The 20,672-nt window shown below is 34.2% G+C and overlaps 1 protein-coding gene across 1 annotated transcript; it reads left to right on the top strand.

Moving 5' to 3' along the window:
- The first annotated feature begins 15,931 nt into the window (after positions 1 to 15,931).
- On the top strand, positions 15,932 to 20,461 carry LOC142623229 (protein unc-13 homolog). The gene is made up of 5 exons (XM_075796626.1): positions 15,932 to 16,552; positions 17,222 to 18,106; positions 18,386 to 18,841; positions 18,945 to 19,131; positions 19,364 to 20,461. The coding sequence occupies exons 1-5, from the start codon at positions 15,932 to 15,934 to the stop codon at positions 20,341 to 20,343; spliced, it is 3,129 nt and encodes a 1,042-aa protein (XP_075652741.1). The 3' UTR covers positions 20,344 to 20,461.
- Positions 20,462 to 20,672: the final 211 nt, after the last annotated feature.

Genomic DNA, 20,672 nt, shown 5'->3' with positions numbered 1-20,672 from the left:
CTAAAAGTATTATAGATAAATGTAAAAGTTAGTTAAAATAGTACAGTGGAACCCATGAATAGTACCAAAAATAAGTTGAATAGTAAAATAAGTTAGCAAAAATAATCTTTGCCAAACGGACACTAACAGCTACATATTTTTCAATGCACACACCCAAGCAATTATTCATCTACCAATCATTAACGCTCTGTTTGTTTTGCTAGAAAAATTTCTATAAAGATAGTTTTCCACATTTTTCAGTGTTTGGTAGCACAAAAAAAAAAACTGGTCAATGAAAAACTATTTTTAGTCAATGGAAAATCCTAATAAAAATAAGGCTTGTTTTTTATAAGTTGTTTTCCAAAAAAGTTTTTGGAAAACAATCTCTCTTTCACAGTACGCTCTTTCACTCTTTCACTCTTCCCTTTTCTTTTTCTTTCCTCACACCCTCATTGTCACTAACTCTGGTCTCTCCTCTTCCATAGATCTCTCTCCCTCACTCTCTCTCCATATTTCTCTTCCCCTTTATAACACAGTTCTTTGAGTAGATTTTTCCCCCTCTTTGCTCAATATTTATTTCATTCCTCTCTACCAACTTGCAAAAGAGAACATATTTGCAGCGGTAATTATTTCATTCCTCTTTACCAAAATCCCAATTCTTTACTTTGAATTACAAACTTGATTTTATTTTTTCTTTAAAATTTTTTTGGTTTGATGGATTCCAGGTAGAAGTTTTTTTTGCACATAAAAGTGCTAAAAAAAAAAAAAAAAAGAAGAAAGAAAGAATGAATGAATGAAGTAAAAGACGAAAATTTTAAACACAGTGTCTATATGGCTCTAAATTGCTTTTACATAATATAATCTTTTTCGTTGATAGATACATTATGCACATATTATGTAGTGATGATATATTATGTAGATACATTATATGAATACATAATTTTGAGTAATATTAAAAACTTGTGGTTGATCATAGTAGACAATTAGTGTACCAACAAAAAGAGTAAACAATTAAAAGTTATTGTTTTTTGTACTTATTAAAGATGTATTCCCCTGTCAATTTTATGTATATAGACAAATGGTTGATATATATATATATATATATGTATGTATGTATGTATGTATGTATGTGTGGACGTTTCTGTCCATATATATGAGCAAGATGAGTGGTAGAGATCATGAAAATTTGACAACTACTTTTTTTGATTGTATCTATTGTCAAAATTTTAGTATGAAATCCAAATTCATTCTTGGTTTTTATTATTATTTATATTGATTACATTAGTTGGTTTACATAATACGCATGTTTTAAATTACACAAGAAATATAAAAAATAAAAATAAAAATTTGCATACCAAACACCAGAAAACATTCTCAAGTTCATTTTCAAGGTCGTTACCAAACACTAGAAAATGATATAGTTTTCTAGAAAATGTTCTTTGGAAAATGAACAATTTTCCAAAAAACGTTGATGCTGAAACAAACAGAATGTAAGATAAAAATATGAGACATTTTCTCATATCCTAGGATCCAAAAAAAGATTGTTCAAGTCAATACATATTCGCTTGGAAGATGAAAATGCTAGGAGATTATGATTCTCACAGTATAGAAGGAGGAACATTGTAACAAACCTCATTCTTTTGATACTTAAAGCATAAAATGTCGGAAATTTTGCCACTCTCTCCATTTAAAGCATAAAATGTAATTTTTTAAGTCTCTTTGTAGCTAGGTTGGACCTTCTTCTCTATTCCTTTCAAGTTTGGCTCCGCTTCAAATTTTTGTTAAAAGTTAAAACTCTCTCTCTCTCTCTCTCTCTCTCTCATTTTTATAAGTGAAAGCTAGTTTTATTTTGTGTTTGTTTTACCCTTAGTAGTGGCAGGAGACAAAGAAAGAAACTAATATTTAATCCAGATAAATTTAAATTGAAGTTAATTATTCAGTCACTCTTGTTTAACTTAGCTTTAAGCTTTTACATGATACATATTCATTATTTTGACTTTCATTTACCTTTTTTTTTTGTTGATAAACTCATTATGTCATTTTTAGTTTGGGGTGGTTTAGGATAGATATATGGGGAAAAAAAAAGTATAATATGGGTGGTCACCTCGTCATTTCTTTCTTTAATTTTTTTTATTAGATATAACTTCACCTTTATTATTTTGACTTTCATTCACCTTCTTCTTCTTCTTCTCTTTTTCTTTTTTGTCTTAGGCCCTAAAATATATGGAGCCGACCCTGATTTGAAGCCTTGATCGAATTATGTTGTTAGCTGAATAATCCATGTACCAAGTTGATATGTGTTGGATATTTTTATAAAAATTATTATATTTATTTTAATACTCATTTATAGGAATTGAGGAAATCAATTATCCCTTAATGTCAGATATGTTGATTACAAAATTTTGAAATTCAAATATAATTCCAAATTTGAATGGCTATAGTCAATGGTTTTAATTAGGAAATTTCCGAACATTAATGTGATATTAATACCATAATTGCCAGCATATTTGGTTTTATTACAAATATATACTTTCCATTCTAAATGTTTCGTATTCAAATGTTCTTATTTGAATATGACATAATAACATCATATATGGAAGATTTTTCAGCACTTAAATGTACAGCTATTGCTAAATTATTTTATGTTATAATAAGTTACCATATATACACGAGTATTTACTATTTGATTTAATGGAAAGTGGTCAAAACAGCTAGCAATTTTCATAAACTTCGAAATATATATTCATAAACTTTCAAAAAGATATTGTAATAATGGGCCATTGAATTCATAGCATTATGCCCCTTTCTTTTTGTTTTCAAGGTACAAAGTTTGGCAAAGACAACCTTTTGATATCTGGTTTATATTATATTATATTATATTATATATATATATATATATAACTATATTGATTTCAATAACTTTATAACCATTTAAGTGATATCAAACCCTTTTGATTCTTTGGCTAAGGACAAGTTATAGGTCCGACTCTATATATATATATATATATGGAAAGAAATAAAAATATAAAATATACACATTATTTTGAATTACAAAGCTACAGACTTTAAAAAAAAAATATTTATCGTCCTAAACACTTACCATCTATTGCTTCTTATTATTTACAAAAAAATAGTTTATCTTTACTAAATCTTTTGGGACAAAGAAAGTACTATAGAGAGCTTATATCCTACGAGTAGTGTAGGCTCGCAAGGATAATCATCAAAGGTGGCTGGGTTGTTGTATGTTAGGGACAACGTACAGAAACTATTTGTCTAACTACATCGGATATACAGTAGACGACACAATTTGTCTCAAGACAGTGACTTGGTCCACGCCTCATCTCCGCCACCTCTTTTGGTAAAATTAAATTGTGTAATTTCCAAAGAAAATTCAGATATTATTTTTCATTTATAATATGTGCTTGCATGCTTATAAAATGAGCGTCACATGAATTTGCATGACTATGTACTTTTATGAGCTTACCCATTTTCGTTGATTGAGTTATTATGCTTACCCATATATTATGTCATTAGATCTATGTATTCACATGCTTGCATTTATACATGACCACATCTTTATCCATTTTTGATAAACCATGATCTACATGCTTTTTTTTTTTGGAACAAAGTTTCTCTCCAAACTAGTTTGGAGAAAAACCCTACAAACTCATCATATATATTTATATTGAGTGTGAATTTTGAAAATCTAACCGTTGAATTTCATGTTCCTTATGTTTTTAACATGCATATCAAATTTCGTTCAAATTGGATATTATTTTCTATTTGATCAATTAATTTATTTTTTATATACAACTTTAAATTACAAAAACTTGAAATTATAACATTTATTTGATGACGTAGCAATTGATCTTTGATTTTCTTGACATTTTGTAAGCATTAAGGATATAATAAGAACATGCAATCTAATGGTTAGATTTTTAAAATTTACACTCAATATAAATATATATGATGAGTTTGTAGGGTTTCTGTCCAAACTAGTTTGGAGAGAAACTTTGTTCTTTTGTGTGTGTGTGTGTGTGTGTGTGTGTGGAGAAACAATGATCTACATGCTTTGATTTGACTATGTGTTAGTTTTACTTCTTGATTTGCATGTTATGATTTACAAGCTTCAATTCATATGCCTTAGTGTGCGTATACTTTGATGTCAATTTACTTTTGATGCTATGATCTTATGAACATGACCATGAATTTTCCTTAGACCCATCTTTGATTATGATTAAACATTTATGATTCCCTACATGTTCTTGTTAATGATATGTGATTAATTAGGTCGTTGGAGATTCATTGTTTATGTTCATGTGGATATGTGTCTCTATTTTGTGATTTTCCTTCCTTCCAAACATGGATCTACATGCTAACTCTTTAGTTAGTAACCTAGATATGTTGTTTTACAATAAAATGACTTTATCTAAGCATCTTTCAATGACTCAATTCTTTTTTTCAAATAAAACCATGAGAATTTTCACTAATCATTTTCCTAGGAAAACCTCTATACATAAATACTCATAAAACTTTTTATAAAATTTGTTTTTCTAAAGAAATGCAGGTTCTTCACAAATCCTTTTCCTTGGAAAGCCTATTACAAAAACTCATGGAATTTTTTTCATTTAAAAAAAAAATTCCAAAGAAAATCCTTTCCTAAGCAAAAACTCATTAGATTTTCATTTAAGGAATTTTTCCACCAAAAACTTATGAAATTTTCTTTAAAAACTCTTAAGGGAACTTTTCCTCAAAACTTATGAGATTTTCAATAAAAATCCAAATTTCCATATAAAAATCTTTCTTCCCAAAAAAATCAAAAGTTTTACACTAAGATCCTTTTAAAAAATGGTGGTTTTCAAATGATGTTTGGTCAATGGCTTAAATCAATTGAGCACATTGACCATAATAACCAAGCCAACATGTCCCCTTCCCCTAAAACTATCCTTTTTTATCTTTGATATTTATTTTACATGAGTCTTTATTTGGAGGTTAGTTTAAAATTTCCTTCATACTTACTTGCATGCATTTTATGTCATTTTCTAGGGTAATTTGTATTTTCTTACATGTTTACGTCTCCAACCATTTTATATGCCATTTTTTTAGATAAATTGTACATATTCACATGTGTTGGATAAACATGGTTTGTATCTCATACAAAACATAAGCAGCGAAAAATAAACGGATCTACTTCATTCGCAATTGATAACATGTACCATGTAAATTTCAGAATTTAAGAACAAGAAAACGTACCTTAAAGCGGTGAATTTCAAAACAAAGATCAGATGCATTTGGGAACACTTTTAATCTTCACTCCAATTCTACTAACACCCAAGAAGTGTGGTCTCTCAATTAGTTTTCAAGGAAGAATAAAAGTGTATCTGACACTCACACATACACACCATTTTTCAATAGTGTCTCTTACACCACACAAATTCTGTATGTTTCTCCCTTAATATCTAATTAATTATTTAATTAGGTTGGTCTTTTGGGTCTTTCCAATGTAGCTTAAATATGTGGCTTGTAGTGGAACCAATAAGACACTAGATCCAATAGGCCTTGAGCTTTTCTGTCAACTCTTGGCAAGTTCAAAGTTACCATTAACTATATTTAATACCACTATATAAATATAATTGCACTCTAGGCCTTATTTATAAATTATATTCCAAGACTTTATTATACATACAACCCCTTCATAAAATATTCATAATAATACAAAGTCATGAATGTAGACTGTCGCTTTGTAGATTACTACATCTTAATTCCTTGAGTACCCAGTTTAATCCTTTAAGTTATTCATCATATATTTATGAAACCCAATTCCATAAATATATACTTTAGTAACTTCTTACTAAAGTGGTTAGACCTAACACTTTGAATAACCAAACCCATTAAAATTATCTCAAGGGAATATTTTATATCTCCGTTAAGAGACTATGAATTCCATCTTGAGAATATATGTTCCATCAACACTAAATGTGGTTGCCCAATATACTAAGGTTTTAACCGTTACTTTAGATCTCACTCTTGATATATTAAAGCAATCTACACTTCATGATCAGGTCCATTATCCTCTTAGGATTAAGAGTTCATGTAAGTAGAAGTCGTGAGATTTATTATTCATTTGACAATTGTTAGGAGAATAATAAATCTCACAGCGGTCTAGTTCAATATGTTTTAACTCTTAAAACATATCAACACATCAACTAGAAGTTTCCACTTCCATAATCAAGACAAGTCATCTTAGTTGATACGTTATAATTTTCGCAAATGAAATGCCCAATTTCATCACCGACTACGAACTAAATTTTGAGTTTACAAAGAACTTGTGATTTATATCTTTTGTGACTTTTCACATAAATCACATACTATGCATCTCATGAACTATATGATAATGTCCAATATTCATGTTACCATTATTTTAGATTATAATAAAATAACTTTATTAATTACAACATTAAGTCATACATAATGTCACACATAATGTCATACATAATATCATACATAATATCATACATAGGTGGGTTCTAGTTAGTTCAACTGATAAAGTCTCTAATGGTTGAATAAAAGATCTGGGGTTCAATCCCCGCCTACACCAAAAACTGATTGGTGTCTTGATCTGATGACAAAGAACGCTCATCAAGAGCAGACGCCATAAGTTGAAACTCTCTAATATCATACATAATATCATACAATAGGATTTAAAGGCACTAATCCTAACAACATGTCCATGCACCTCACATGTCATTCCCTATGATAAATTGTACATATTCATAAGCTCTTAAAACAAATTAAATGCCAAATTCTTTAGTTATTTTTCAAATAGTAAAAAATTGGATTAATTTCAAAACAAGGTAACAATTAAGAAGAAAAAAATAATTCCTTCACACCTCAAAAGGTCAGGAATCATTGAAGAGGAAGAAATGTAACAACTCTTTCACACACACTATGGGAAAGAAACATTGTCTGAGGAAGAAATCCAAAAATTGAGTTAGCACTTGAAGCAATTAACCTTTGACACCAAGGGAGTCAATCTCGTACCGGAGGCTGTACCGGTTTGACCAGTGGAACGATATATTTTGGTACCGACCAATACCAGTGTACTGTTTCGGGTTTATCATTATTATATATATATATATATATATATATATATATATATGTGTGTGTGTGTGTGTGTGTGTGTGTGTGTGTGTGTGTGCGCGCGCGCGTGTGTGTATTATAATAAATATAAATGTTTACCATAAAATATTACCTCAATTCAGAACAAATTATTTATGATTTTAGACTGTAACATCAATAAAAAGAAAAAAAAAAGAACACAATATAAAAAATAGAAAACTTAATTGTTCATTGCATACTAAGAAAACAAATAATACTAATAAGTTAATGCAAGTAAGTTACCATTCTGTCCTTACAAAAATTGCAAAACTAAAAAAAAAAATGTTTTTTTCTGTATCTGCCGGTATGCCCGGTACTGGCTAGTATTGCCCGAAATTGGCTGGTATGGTTGGTACGACCGGTATTTAAACTGGTATGAAACATTAGCGTTTCAATACTAATATACGGTATTGACCACCTTGTTCGACACATCAATGGACATGCATGTGAAGTGGAGGGCAATTTAGTAGCTAAGCCCAACATCCCAACTATTTAACCCATCCTTTTCTCTCTTGATCGTGCTTCCACTTGTTCAAACAACTCTCTCTCTCTCTCTCTCTCTTCATTAGAAATGGGCATTGATGACTACATATATATCACTAAATTGCTTTCTTTCCACATACAAGAATACATACATGTGGGGTTAGGGACGGACCCAAGATTTTAAGTTAACAGAGACTGGAATATAAAGAAAAAAAAACTCTAAATAGGCATCCATATAGTATTAAAAAATTATAAACAAACAAAATCATTGTTTCTAAATATATTAAGATGAAATCATTTACCAACAAAGACAAAAACAAAAACAAAAACAAAATAATGTTTTTTTTAATACTAGGTTGGCTAGTTTTTTTTTTTTTGGTTGAAGTTAGAGCATTTAGTGGTGATGCTAAAAATTTTAGCTTTTAGCATCTCAAAAAATTGCTTTATCTATTTTACCATCTCATTTTACAATACACCCAATATCAAATGTTATATTTTTCTTATCACTTCATTTGAAATAATATAAACAACTCATTAAATTTTTTTTTTGAGTTTTTTAATTGAAAGAAGAGATATAATCTTAATAAAATATTGTATCTTATTTTTAACAACTTACTACAGTCAATTGGTATTTATACCAGTTTACTGTAGTGACAAAAAATTTAGTTTTAGTTTCTCCAATAACATGATTTTTTGGTTCTATAGTGGTAAAATAGTTTTTTTTTTTTTTGGCTAACATACAATCACCATTGTGGATTTTTTTTTATTACTTTTGTTAAGTTTTTTGGTTAGATAGTTGTTATTTGGGTGAAGCTAACTAGGCTTATTGAAGAGAAGGGGCCTAAAATTTTGGAAGGGAGGCCAGCTACAAAAATAAAATATATGATAATTTTTTTAAAAAAAAATTGGACCCAGGGAGCCCCACCTAGGTCCGTCCTTGTGTGGAGCTGAGTGAAGGGTACTATGTGCTGGGTTATGGGCAAAATTTGCTGAATAGTACATTTTTTGAAAAAAATTTGGTGAATAGTATGCATTTGAAGTTATTTAGGTAGATGAACTGTTTTTGGAACTCGAGTTTGCCAAACTCGAGTTTCAACCCAAAATCGAGTTTACAAAACTCGAGATCCAACTATTTTAGTATTGACGTGGAATTAAAAAAAAAAATCACGTGAAACTCGAGTTTACTAAACTCGAGTTCCTGGTGGGTATATTTTTTTAGTGAAATGGTCCATCACAGCATGTGAAGGAACTCTAATGCTGCCAGAATCTCCGCAGAATAAAACTTGACCCCAAAAAAAAAAAAAATCCTAAATGAAAATGAACGATTTAGATTGAGTTGAATTAGAGAAACGAAAGCAATTTTTAATTGATTTTATAGCTTTTACTTAATCCTCGCAACCCACGAAAACAAAAAAATCAACCATGCAAAAATGAAAATTTTCTTTCAACTTCAAAAGAAACACAGCTTTTAAAGCTTTTTTTATATGGCATCTTTGTCAAAGCCTTATCCAAGGACACTGTGATGGACCATTTCACTAAAAAAAAAAAATACCCACCTGGAGCTCGAGTTTGGTAAACTCGAGTTCTAGGTGGGGTTTTTTTATTTTTTTATTTATTTTTTTACTTCCGTGTCAGAATTAGACTACTTGGATCTTGAGTTTATTAAACTCGATTTTGGGTTGGAACTCGAGTTTGATAAACTCGAGATCCAAAAACAGTCCAACAAACTGAATAACATCAAACACATGCTATTCACCAAATTTTTTTCTCAAAAGCTACTATTCAGCAAATTTTGCCTGGGATATGTGTATATCAGTATTTCTTACGACCAAGTTGATTTCAATTAAGTTGGAGGTTGGCATAACAGTCCAGGATGGCAACACAATAAAGTGTCGTTCAATCATATATAGGTTAATTAAGGTGATGAAACTATATATAATATTTTAATTTGGTTGATTGTCTTGCTCTTGCAGCACCCAAAAAGCATTTGCATGTGGTAGGTAGTATTTTACGCTTATCCTGGCCACTTTCCAAAATTCCAATAGACCACTCAATTTACATACTTGTAAGACTAAAATAAATAAATAAATAAAAAGAATTATATCATATATATTAATCGGATTCTAATTTGGTCAATTTGGTTCTATCCAGTTGGCTGTCTGCTGAGCGAGTGGATGATAATAGCTTATTGTGAATTCAAGACTCAAGAGATAAGTGGTATTTACTAGTAAAATGGTAATCGACAAAGTTTATATTGAAGTTGTAGTTATATTTACGTATTTGTTTTGTTTTCCTACTCTCCAATTATTAATTTGTTGTGGATATTACAAGATAACCTTGAATACCAGTTTTGTTTTAAAATATCGTGGGACAAGTTGAATTTCTATATCTATGTGTATCTCTAAACTTAGTAGTTCTAGCACCATAAATTATTTCACAACTTTTTTATCACAATTCTGATGTAGTAAACTGTAAGTGATTAACTATCATTTACATATGGATCCACCATATTTTACTAACCAATTAATTACCCACTGCCATGTCACAACTGTGGCAATAAGTTGTAAAAAATTTGCGTTGCTAGTCTTTTCCCTCTAAAATAGTATGGTTTCAATTGATTAGGAATTTCCCTGAGAAAGTTGATATTAAATTAATTTATCATGGGGAAGGACTCACGTTAGTAGCTTGCTGCTAGAGTTCTTGAGTGTAGCCATTGGGCTAGGCACACCCCACCAAATCAAGTGTTAAAAAGTGATTCAAGGGTCTATGACCTAAATGGATTTCTTTGAGATAGAAGACAGAAAATTTAATTAATGATAAGAAACAGTATACAGGCTGGAAAAAAGGAAGTATGTATGAGACAAATACAGTCAATTGTAACTACAGCAGCATGAGCACAGAATATGAAAATCAACTAGTTAAAATAGATGCTAATATGGGCTGATTTCTTTGACTTCCAAAGACAATCAGCTGCTGCTGGACATGTTCGAAGAAATTCTGTTTGCTTTCTTATAATCTTGCAATGGGATTTGAGCCATATCCAATAATTTCTGGGATGAAGTTAGGTATTCTCAAAATAATATTTATTCTTAGCGTTCCAAATATATGGCTCATACCAACATAGCCCACATTTCAGCTTCTTCAATATTGCACTCCATGCAAGCTCTATTAAACAGACCAAAAAGGTCAGTGACTATGTCAGCAGCGCATTTTTGTATTTTGTCTCTCACTAAAGCCCTGACATTTCTAGCTAAACGGCATGACCATAGTGCATGAAGCTTTGTTTCATCCTCCTGTTGACATGTCTGACATTTTGATTCTGCTACTATTTTCCTATTTTGCAAATTCAGAAAGACATATAAATAGGGAGAGGGAAAGGGGGGGGGGGGTGGGGAGTTGAAGGGTGAAAAAATTACTAGTAATGGATGTTGTTTGAAAAGGTCCCATTTTCTTTAATTTTTTCGACTGTGTGAGCCTCCAATTGAAGAAAACCTACCATTTGAAAGGAGTAAAGAACTGACACCTTACCAAAAGCAAAATTGAAACTTAACACATTCTCTATGAACATAGGAATCCAGATACAAACCAGGAGGCCTGTCTTTCAAAGCAGCCAATCAAACAGCAAAGGCAGTTGATTCCCTTGTGGCACCTCGTCCAATGTCTCCACTCATGGGGTGGCCACCCAACTTCATTTCATGAACTATATTAGATAGATGGATTGTTTGAAAGGAAAAGTAAAATTTGGATTGATGATATCATTTGAAACTTATTTAAACAGTTCAGATGGGTTTCAGTTATGAGAGGACAGACCTGCCATAAATTGAAGCAAGGTAGAGTAGGTTCCACAATAGAGTACATCGTGTTCATTGAGGATAAGGTTGAATCCCCAACATTAGCTAAGCTAACCTGGAGCCAGAAAGTATTAATTCACAATCCTCACGATACTCGACAGGAAACTGCTTTACAACTTAGTGTCAAACATTCATACACACACACACATATTAGTCAAATATGCAATTGAATCTCCCAAGCCATCCCAAAGTTCTTCAAATAAAGCAGTCTGCCTACAAAAGGTTCAGTTCATGCAATGCGTCAATGCCTAGACTTGGATGAAACTCAATTAGATACAGTCACATTTAGATATTTCCTAAGAATTGAGGGAAAAGAAAAAGTTGTGTCCTTTATAAGGTATTGCAGTGAAGTATATTAATTTCTCATAGCATTTGAGGTGAGAGTCGTGAGACAACTACAATCACGTGTATACTTTTAGACTTAGCACAGGCTCCTTTTCAGGAGATATTTTTCAGTCTTTTACCCGTCATTAAAGAGGATAAAGTTCTATTGCAAATGCAATCAAAACAAAATAATAGATCCCATACCCCTTCTCCCCTCATCTATTTAAATTATATACTATCTATTTTGCATTATAATATGTTTAATAAAATCATGAAATAGTACCTTCCACTTGTATGTATCTCCACAGCATCAATACCATTTCTTTCTATAAGATCAGCTGTAGCAGTAGTATCTCTTACATATGAAACCACCCCTAAACAAGTTTGTGAGATTAAACGTGAAAAAAATGAAAGAGATCTAATTTAAAACACTAGAAGAGGGAGAATACATGAGTTTATGATTTTAAATGTAATTAAGATTGGAGTCTTAACGAAGGCTTCAAAAAGAAATAAAAAAAGAGGCTACATAGCCTATGTTAAGGAAAATCAGCCGCATGACAAAGGAAGTAACACCCACTTATATTACTGTAGGGGCAAACTGGAAAGCAACGGCCACAGCCATAACAGCGTTCAGTACTTATAACTCCACCCTGCACATTATATTAAGTACAAATGGCAAATGTGATCCATGATGAACAACAGGGTGTCAGGGTGTGCAGTTAGAAATCATATCAAAATGAATCAAGTACAGAGACCTTTAAGATTCTAGATGCATTGGTACCATTCGAAACTTTTAATGTACAGTTTCCTTCATTGAGTGATAGCAGGACAAACAATCTCGCATGGCCTTGAACAGTCAAGTGGACAATCCTTCAGATCAAACTCTATTAAAGTGGCCAGAAGCCAGCTTAAACAAATTGCAAAAGAATTCATATATGAGCCTGTTTTTAAGTGGCCAGTGTAAACTAAGACCTACCCAAATTTCCAGCCTCATACATTAGGCTTTCCCTTATTCATAATGTATTGCATAAACCAAAAATATACTATGATCCATCTAATCTATACAATTTTTAAATCCATGACATCAGATGCTTCATTGAACCGAATGCTTTGCTTGTCTAGCTATATCAAGAAAATAATTGTCATCATGATTGAGCTGAATTAAAGATTGACTTTCCCGACAAACTCACTAATTCAATAGTCAATATTATGTATCAAGCCAAATTCTGATTTACAGAAATAACATGATAATTTGTATCTATGGTATAAAAACAATTGCATATCTTATTCAATTGATAGCACACACTATACTACATGAGCTTCCGCAGTAGCTGGTGCTGATAAAATAAGATACTACTAATTAAACCAATGCAAGGAGGCATGTATACCAGCCTTTTCGGAAGTGAAGATCTTTATCATCATTGACACTGATCATTACCCAAGGCCTTCTAAGGCCAACGATGTCTCTAGCCGATTTAATTCCATCATTCACTACACTCACAACAGCCGCATCAGCAGCACAGTCAATGCAATCAACTGCATAACCATTCGTTAAAAACACATGATTCACATTCACATTCACATTCACTTACATTACATCACACACACACACACACAAACACAAACACTAGCTAGTTTACACTAAATCTGAAACAAAAAGCCCAGACTCAACCTTGGACTAACAACCAAGGCGCCAGAAAGTCAGAGATGCCGCTGTGTTGACAGGCTGCCAAAGATGCTGTCAGAAAAAGACACCGGAGCCACCCATAATGGTTGGCATGGTTACTCCATTAATACAAGTAACAAGAATTCATGGAGGATATTAGATTCATAGGAACTATTTTCCGAGGAAACAAACAAAGTCTCTGATCCAAACACCCCTCTGTCTCGTAGTACAATTTACTTCCCTTAATATAATTTTAACCAATGACCATCCAGAAAGAAAGGCGAATCTATATATATCTAAAACCAGATAAACCAACTAAGGAATTTTCATTGTCAGAGTCACTCCCACCTCAAAATGACTTTGAGTGTACAGCTAAATAACAGTAAAACAAAAAATCATGGCCTTTTTGGTTCATATGAACTTGAATATTGGCCTACTTCAGTTTGTCTTACCATATAATTTAAATTCATATCTTAAATGGAATAATCCGAAACAGGTTGAAGTATTTACTATAAATTTTACCATTATAATGCTCAATTTGTTCATTGAAGATCATATAAAGTGAAAATGTAGCCATAAAATATTTCATAGTATGACCAAACAGGCCTTAGTTTACCATGAAAATTGATAGAGATGTTTAGAATTTTAAAAGTAGTCCACAGCCCATAGTAAAATGAGTGGATACCAGTTTATATATAACAGATAAACAAAAATATATCAGAAAAGGCAAAATAAGATATCACTAACCTCATAGTTCAGATAACCACTCTCACGAAGAAAAAACTCTGTTTCTTCAATGTTGCTGTTGTCGACCTTTGTTTCCATCTCACCCAGCTCGGGATGAATAGTCACTTGCTGAATAGTGCCAAGTCGCAAGGACTCCTTCGAATGAACCCCTTTCATCTACCTTCAATTGCTCACCTGAACAAATACACTTCATCCTCTTCTGCAACCTTCCTTGAATGATAATTACTCCCTTATTCATTCAATTCGTAAGTCTCATACCGATCAATCCACTTGAATTCTTCTAAACTAGCATCAACCATAGAACTAAAAATCCTACTACGATTTTCTTTTTCGGTTCCTTTTCAATTATGTTATGAAGCTTATGCTATAAACAAGTCTAATTCTGAATCCTACTATCTAGGATTCGAACATCAAAATTATATAATGACATGAAAAACCAACTAAAATTTCTGCAACCCCACTTCACAAATTTATCAGAATTCGTCAACAAGAAACCTTAAGCACCACAATAGCCCATCAAAGATGAATAAAAGAAGAAACTTTAGAATATATAAAAATAAATAAAAAACACCCAGAAGAATCCAGCAACAATTCAGATGAAGTAAATACAAGCCACGGCATATTTACACAACAGCTTAGAAGAAAGAACAGGAGATGAAAACAGCATCTAAAGAAGGTACCTTTTGGTTAAGAAAAAGCATTTACTGAGCCCACCAGACATCAAAACCACCGTGCACCTCTCCAGTTCCACCAACAAAAAAAGGACCCTTGATTTTCTCTTGCTAAACAACCACCGCGCCGGAAAGTCCTTAGAGATGCCGCTGTGTTGACTTGAGAAGCTGCCAAAGACAATGTCGGAAAAACCAACCGGAGCCGCCATAATGGTCTTCAAAACAAGTAACAAGAAATTCATGGAGGACATTAGATTCACAGGAACTATTTTCCGAGAAAACAATGAAGACCTCTGATCCAAACACCCTCACTGTCTCTGTATTCAGTTTAACCCACCCAACTGGGGGGTTTATGCCAAGAGACTAGAACCCAAGCTCTCACAATATTTACCTGTAAATTCAACTCCTTTTTTGATGCACAGTTTGTAGATTTTATGATCAACAACTCCATTTCTGTGTATAGGCTATAAGGAAATGGATCGATGTTCCACTTTTGCTGGATAAGTGGTAAGGGTGAGGGGGCTCCATATCAGCAGAACTATTAATAGATCTTAAGATAACAGTTGCTACGCATGCAGAGATTCTCTCTATCATTTTGAAAACGCATATAAGTACTTTTATTGTTTCCTATAAATGGAAACAAATACCAAATACAGTTTGTTTTGCAAAACACGTTTCTAATACTATTTCTTTAGTAAAATTTAAAACTTGTTATTTGTATTTGTCACCTCACAAAATGAAAAGGGAAAAAATAAGAAAAGCAGAGAAATAATCGGAAGGCAAATTGGCATGAATGACATGTAATGTCCTTTCACAACCTCTAGCTTTCTCGTTTTCTTCGCACAACAACGTTGGCACCCAACACTCATTCCTTAACACAATAACGTTGTCATAATAACCACCCAAACCACCATTTTCTCTCTCTTAATTTTACTCGCTCTCTCTCTGTCTCTATCTCGCAAATATCGTCCTCTACTTTAATTAATTGAGGGAATAATATGCAAACCCAGCTGGTTCCCCCCGATATCTGACTTTCCTGATTCCCATCCACCATGGGACACCACACTCGTCGTGAGTCCCTTCCTGCTCCTCTCGTCGCTTCACGCCATGATCACCACCAAGAGGCCTTTATGGCAGACCTCTTGTGGCCCTTTGAAAAGCTCGAAGGTATTGAACGTGACGACGTTAGAGAAACAGCCTATGAAATATTCTTCACGGCGTGCAGGTCGTCTCCTGGTTTCGGTGGTCGCAATGCACTCACTTTTTACTCATCATCCAATTCCCATAATGAACATGGTGGAGAGGGTTCCTTGTTGCCCTCATCCTCAGGGACTAATAAGCCTGGTGGGGAACGTGTGGTGACGACCCCCACGAGTCGGGTGAAGAGAACATTGGGTTTGAAGATGTTGAAGCGGTCGCCTCAAAGAAGGATGTCCACTGGTGCCGGGGCAGCTGCTGCACCTGCTGCTCCTCTGTCTCCCGGCGCTCATGGTCATGGTCATGGTGGACACACTTCTAACTCTAGTAGTCCTGGCTATTCATACACCGTGCCGCCACTGGTTAGGCCTAGGCGGCCGATGACTTCCGCCGAGATCATGAGGCAGCAGATGCGAGTGACAGAGCAGAGCGATAACAGGCTCAGAAAGACCCTTATGAGGACCCTCGTTGGCCAAGTACGTGTTTCTTTTATTTTTATCATCCGGGGTATAGGAGATTTGAATACCGGACTGTGTCAATTGAGCTATATGACCCTTAACGTGTTTTTAGCAGTACATGTTATAGGACAATGTGATTGTGTTTAATTTCTTCCTGGTTTCCTTTTTTTTTAATTTATTTATTTATTTATTTTAAATTTCCTGCATCTATGCGTGCATTGTTTTATTTTAGGATGTTGATGAAACTGCTGTTCTTAAGAGCTCCTTGACTTTTCCGTCAAACATAGAAAGGTGGGGTCATTGTATTTGTGTTGGTGCATATGTAGGCACTTCAAGGCAAAAGAGAAAACAATAGGAAGCAAACAATGAAATTAGAAAACAAAGCAAATAATCACAATAATTTTAATCTTCATTCTCCGCATTGTAGCATCACCCATTTTAGAATCATGTTGTAATTTTGGAAACAGGTAATCACATAATCGGTATTAGAATGAGATGAATGAAAACATTATATTCAATCAACATTAGAGTCTCTGAATGCGGATTGAACATCACATTGTTAAGAATAAATTTAAATACAAAATATTCTATAAACTAACTTGACAATAAAGGTGATTATTACCCAATTTAAAGACAATTTTCCTCATTTGATTCAACATTGTAAACTTGTCTATTAATGTGAAACAGATGGGTCGGCGAGCAGAGACTATAATACTTCCATTAGAGCTCCTCCGCCACCTAAAGCCATCCGAATTCAGTGACTCCCATGAGTACCATCAATGGCAAAGGCGTCAGTTTAAAATCATGGAGGCAGGGCTTCTTCTCCACCCTTCAATCCCCTTAGACAAATCAAACACCTTCGCTATGCGTCTGAGGGACATTATCCGAATTAGCGAGACAAAAGCAATAGACACTGGCAAGAATTCCGACACCATGAGAACGCTTTGCAATTCTGTAGTATCATTGTCATGGCAAAGCTCCAATGGAGTTCCCACAGATATTTGCCACTGGGCTGATGGGTACCCTCTCAACATCCACCTCTACATCGCTCTTCTTCAATCAATATTTGATATCAGGGATGAAACTTTAGTCCTTGACGAGGTTGATGAACTTCTAGAGCTAATGAAGAAAACGTGGTCAACATTGGGAATCACACGGGCTATACACAATTTGTGTTTCACTTGGGTGCTCTTTCAGCAATACGTTGTGACTGGTCAGATAGAACCAGACCTTCTTTCTGCTTCGCATGCTATGTTGACAGAAGTGGCAAATGATGCCAAGAGACCAGACCGAGAGGTTACATATGTAAATATGCTGTCTTCCGTATTGACCTCAATGCAGGGATGGGCAGAGAAGAGATTGCTTAATTACCACGACTATTTTCAGAAGGGAAATGTTGGCCAAATTGAAAACCTTCTTCCTTTGGTGTTATCGGCCACAAGGATTTTAGGCCATGATTTTACAATCACTGAAGGGGCTGGGGAAGAGGAACGAGAAATAACCTTGATAGACTCATCTGGAGATCGTGTGGACTTCTACATTCGATCATCTGTGAAAAACGCATTGACCAAGGTCTGTAGATAGTTTTCCTGATAACAATGTTGCCGACACAACAAATTATTTCTAAATTTGTTTTGGGTGAAATATCACTTTTTGCATAGGACTATCACTAACAGTCTGTTTATTGTACGACAATCACAACGTACCATCTCAACACTAGTGAAAAAATGTTGTGAAATTTGTTGTGTCATTAAACTTATGGTTTTCTTAATTATCAAGTTCACGCTCAAGTTTTAGTGCAGTTTTGATTTTGATGTATCTGTCATCTTATTCTTTGGTTAATGAAAACAGATAATTGAAAGTGGGAATGTCAAAAGTGATACTGCTGAAGTGAAACAAGAGGCAAGTGAAGCTTTGCTTCAATTGGCTAAGGAAACCGAAGATTTGGCATTGAAAGAGAGGGAAATCTTTAGTCCCATACTCAAGAAATGGCACCCAACTGCAGCTGCAGTCGCTGCTGTCACGCTACATAACTGTTACGGAGCTGTGTTGAAACAATATTTGGGGAGAGTGTTCATGCTCACAGCTGAGACAGTTGAGGTACTGCAGAGGGCTGGAAAGCTGGAAAAGCTTTTGGTCCAAATGGTAGTTGAAGACTCTGCTGAGTGTGAGGATGGAGGCAAAGCAATTGTACAAGAGATGATTCCATATGAAGTTGAATCAACCATATTGAACCTCTTGCAAAAATGGATAAACGAAAGGTTGGAGAAAGGGAAAGAGTGTTTCCAAAGAGGGAAAGAAACTGAAGTAAGTTCTTTACTTTGGAACAATTTGGCATAGAAATTAAAGCTTCCATAGAGTGATAAATCTTTGATTCAATCCTAATGATTGATTGTAATTTGTGTTGCAGACATGGAATCCAAAGTCCAAATCAGAGCCCTATGCACAATCAGTCGTAGAGCTAATGAAATTAGCTAAGGAAACTGTGGATGACTTCTTTGAAATCCCAACAGGAATTACAGAAGATTTAGTTCTAGATCTTGTTGATGGTTTAGAGGTTCTCTTCCAAGACTATGCTTCATTTGTTGCATCATGTGGTAAGAACTTTCTCTTCATTTATTTATTTTCCTTCTGTAAACGTTCTTGATTGGCTGAAAATCCATTCTCATCTCTATGTTATCTAATGATATTGCTATCAACAACAAATATAGACTGGTACTGCGCAACTCATGTTTTCATAGAATTGGGCAGAAGTTATTGCTACTAAGATTTCGATGAATTTTGTCATATTAAGTGTTATTTTTTCCCACTTATAAAATAAGTTTTCAGGTACAAAACAAAGCTATATCCCCACACTTCCTCCTCTGACCAGATGCAATCGAGACTCAAAGTTCATCAAGTTGTGGAAAAAAGCTAGCCCATGCAGTGTTGGTGCAGCAGATCAGTTGCACCAAAATATAGCAAATGAAGGTCACCATCCTCGTCCATCAACGAGCCGAGGAACACAACGCCTCTATATCCGCCTCAACACCCTGCATTATCTTCATTCCCACCTCCATTCCCTTGACAAAGCCCTCTCCATCTCCCCTCGAACGCATCCTTCAACCCGCAGTCGATTCAACAACAACCGAAGGGCCAATAGCACTACGGCCTCATACTTTGAACTTGTAAGCACATTCATCCAAGCAGCCTGGCAAAATGTCTCAGAAGTAGCTGCTTACCGCCTCATCTTCCTTGACTCAAACTCTGTCTTCTATGATAGTCTTTATGTGGACGATGTAGCCAATGCACGAATTAGACCAGCATTGAGAATTCTCAAGCAGAACCTCACTCTCATGACTGCAATTCTCACGGATAGAGCCCAAGCCCTGGCAATAAAAGAAGTCATGAAGGCCTCGTTTGAGGCATTCCTTATGGTTTTGCTTGCCGGGGGAAGTTCCCGGGTGTTTTATCGGTCTGATCACAAGATGATTGAGGAAGATTTCGAAAGCCTGAAGCGGGTTTTTTGCACTTGCGGAGAAGGATTGATAGCTGAGGAAGTGGTGGAGAGGGAGGCCGAGGTAGTGGAAGGAATAATAGCATTAATGGGTCAGATTACAGAGCAACTCGTTGAAGATTTCAGCATTGTGACCTGTGAAAAAAGTGGAATTGGACTAATGGGTTCAGGGCAAAAGCTACCAATGCCTCCAACTACAGGAAGGTGGAATAGATCGGATCCGAATACAATACTAAGGGTGTTGTGTCACAGAAATGATGCAGCCTCCAATCAATTCTTAAAGAGGACATTCCAATTAGCAAAGAGGAGATAAGGAGAAAAGATTGCATTTCTCGTGCATTGTTGTACTGATTTCCAGTCGTGTAGTTATGAAAAACCAAAAACACAAAAACAAAAAACAAAAAACAAAAATTAAGGCAAACGTTGGGAGGTTCATTGTATGCACATAACTTACAGGACTTTACTTCAAAAATCAAAAACATGCTTGGGGTCAACGGAGCATTGTAATAATTTTTTTAGGGCAGCGTTTACTACGCACACTTTTCTTCATATTTCAAAACCCTAACTTGAAGTTATAGTTTTCTTTGTTTTTGGAGAATGTATATACCATGTGTATATTAAAGAATGTACGCTAGACATTTC

The sequence above is a fragment of the Castanea sativa genome, chromosome 2 (genome assembly GCF_040712315.1).
Source record: "Castanea sativa cultivar Marrone di Chiusa Pesio chromosome 2, ASM4071231v1".
Taxonomy (NCBI): domain Eukaryota; kingdom Viridiplantae; phylum Streptophyta; class Magnoliopsida; order Fagales; family Fagaceae; genus Castanea; species Castanea sativa.
This window is presented reverse-complemented; position numbering and strand designations above follow the sequence as displayed.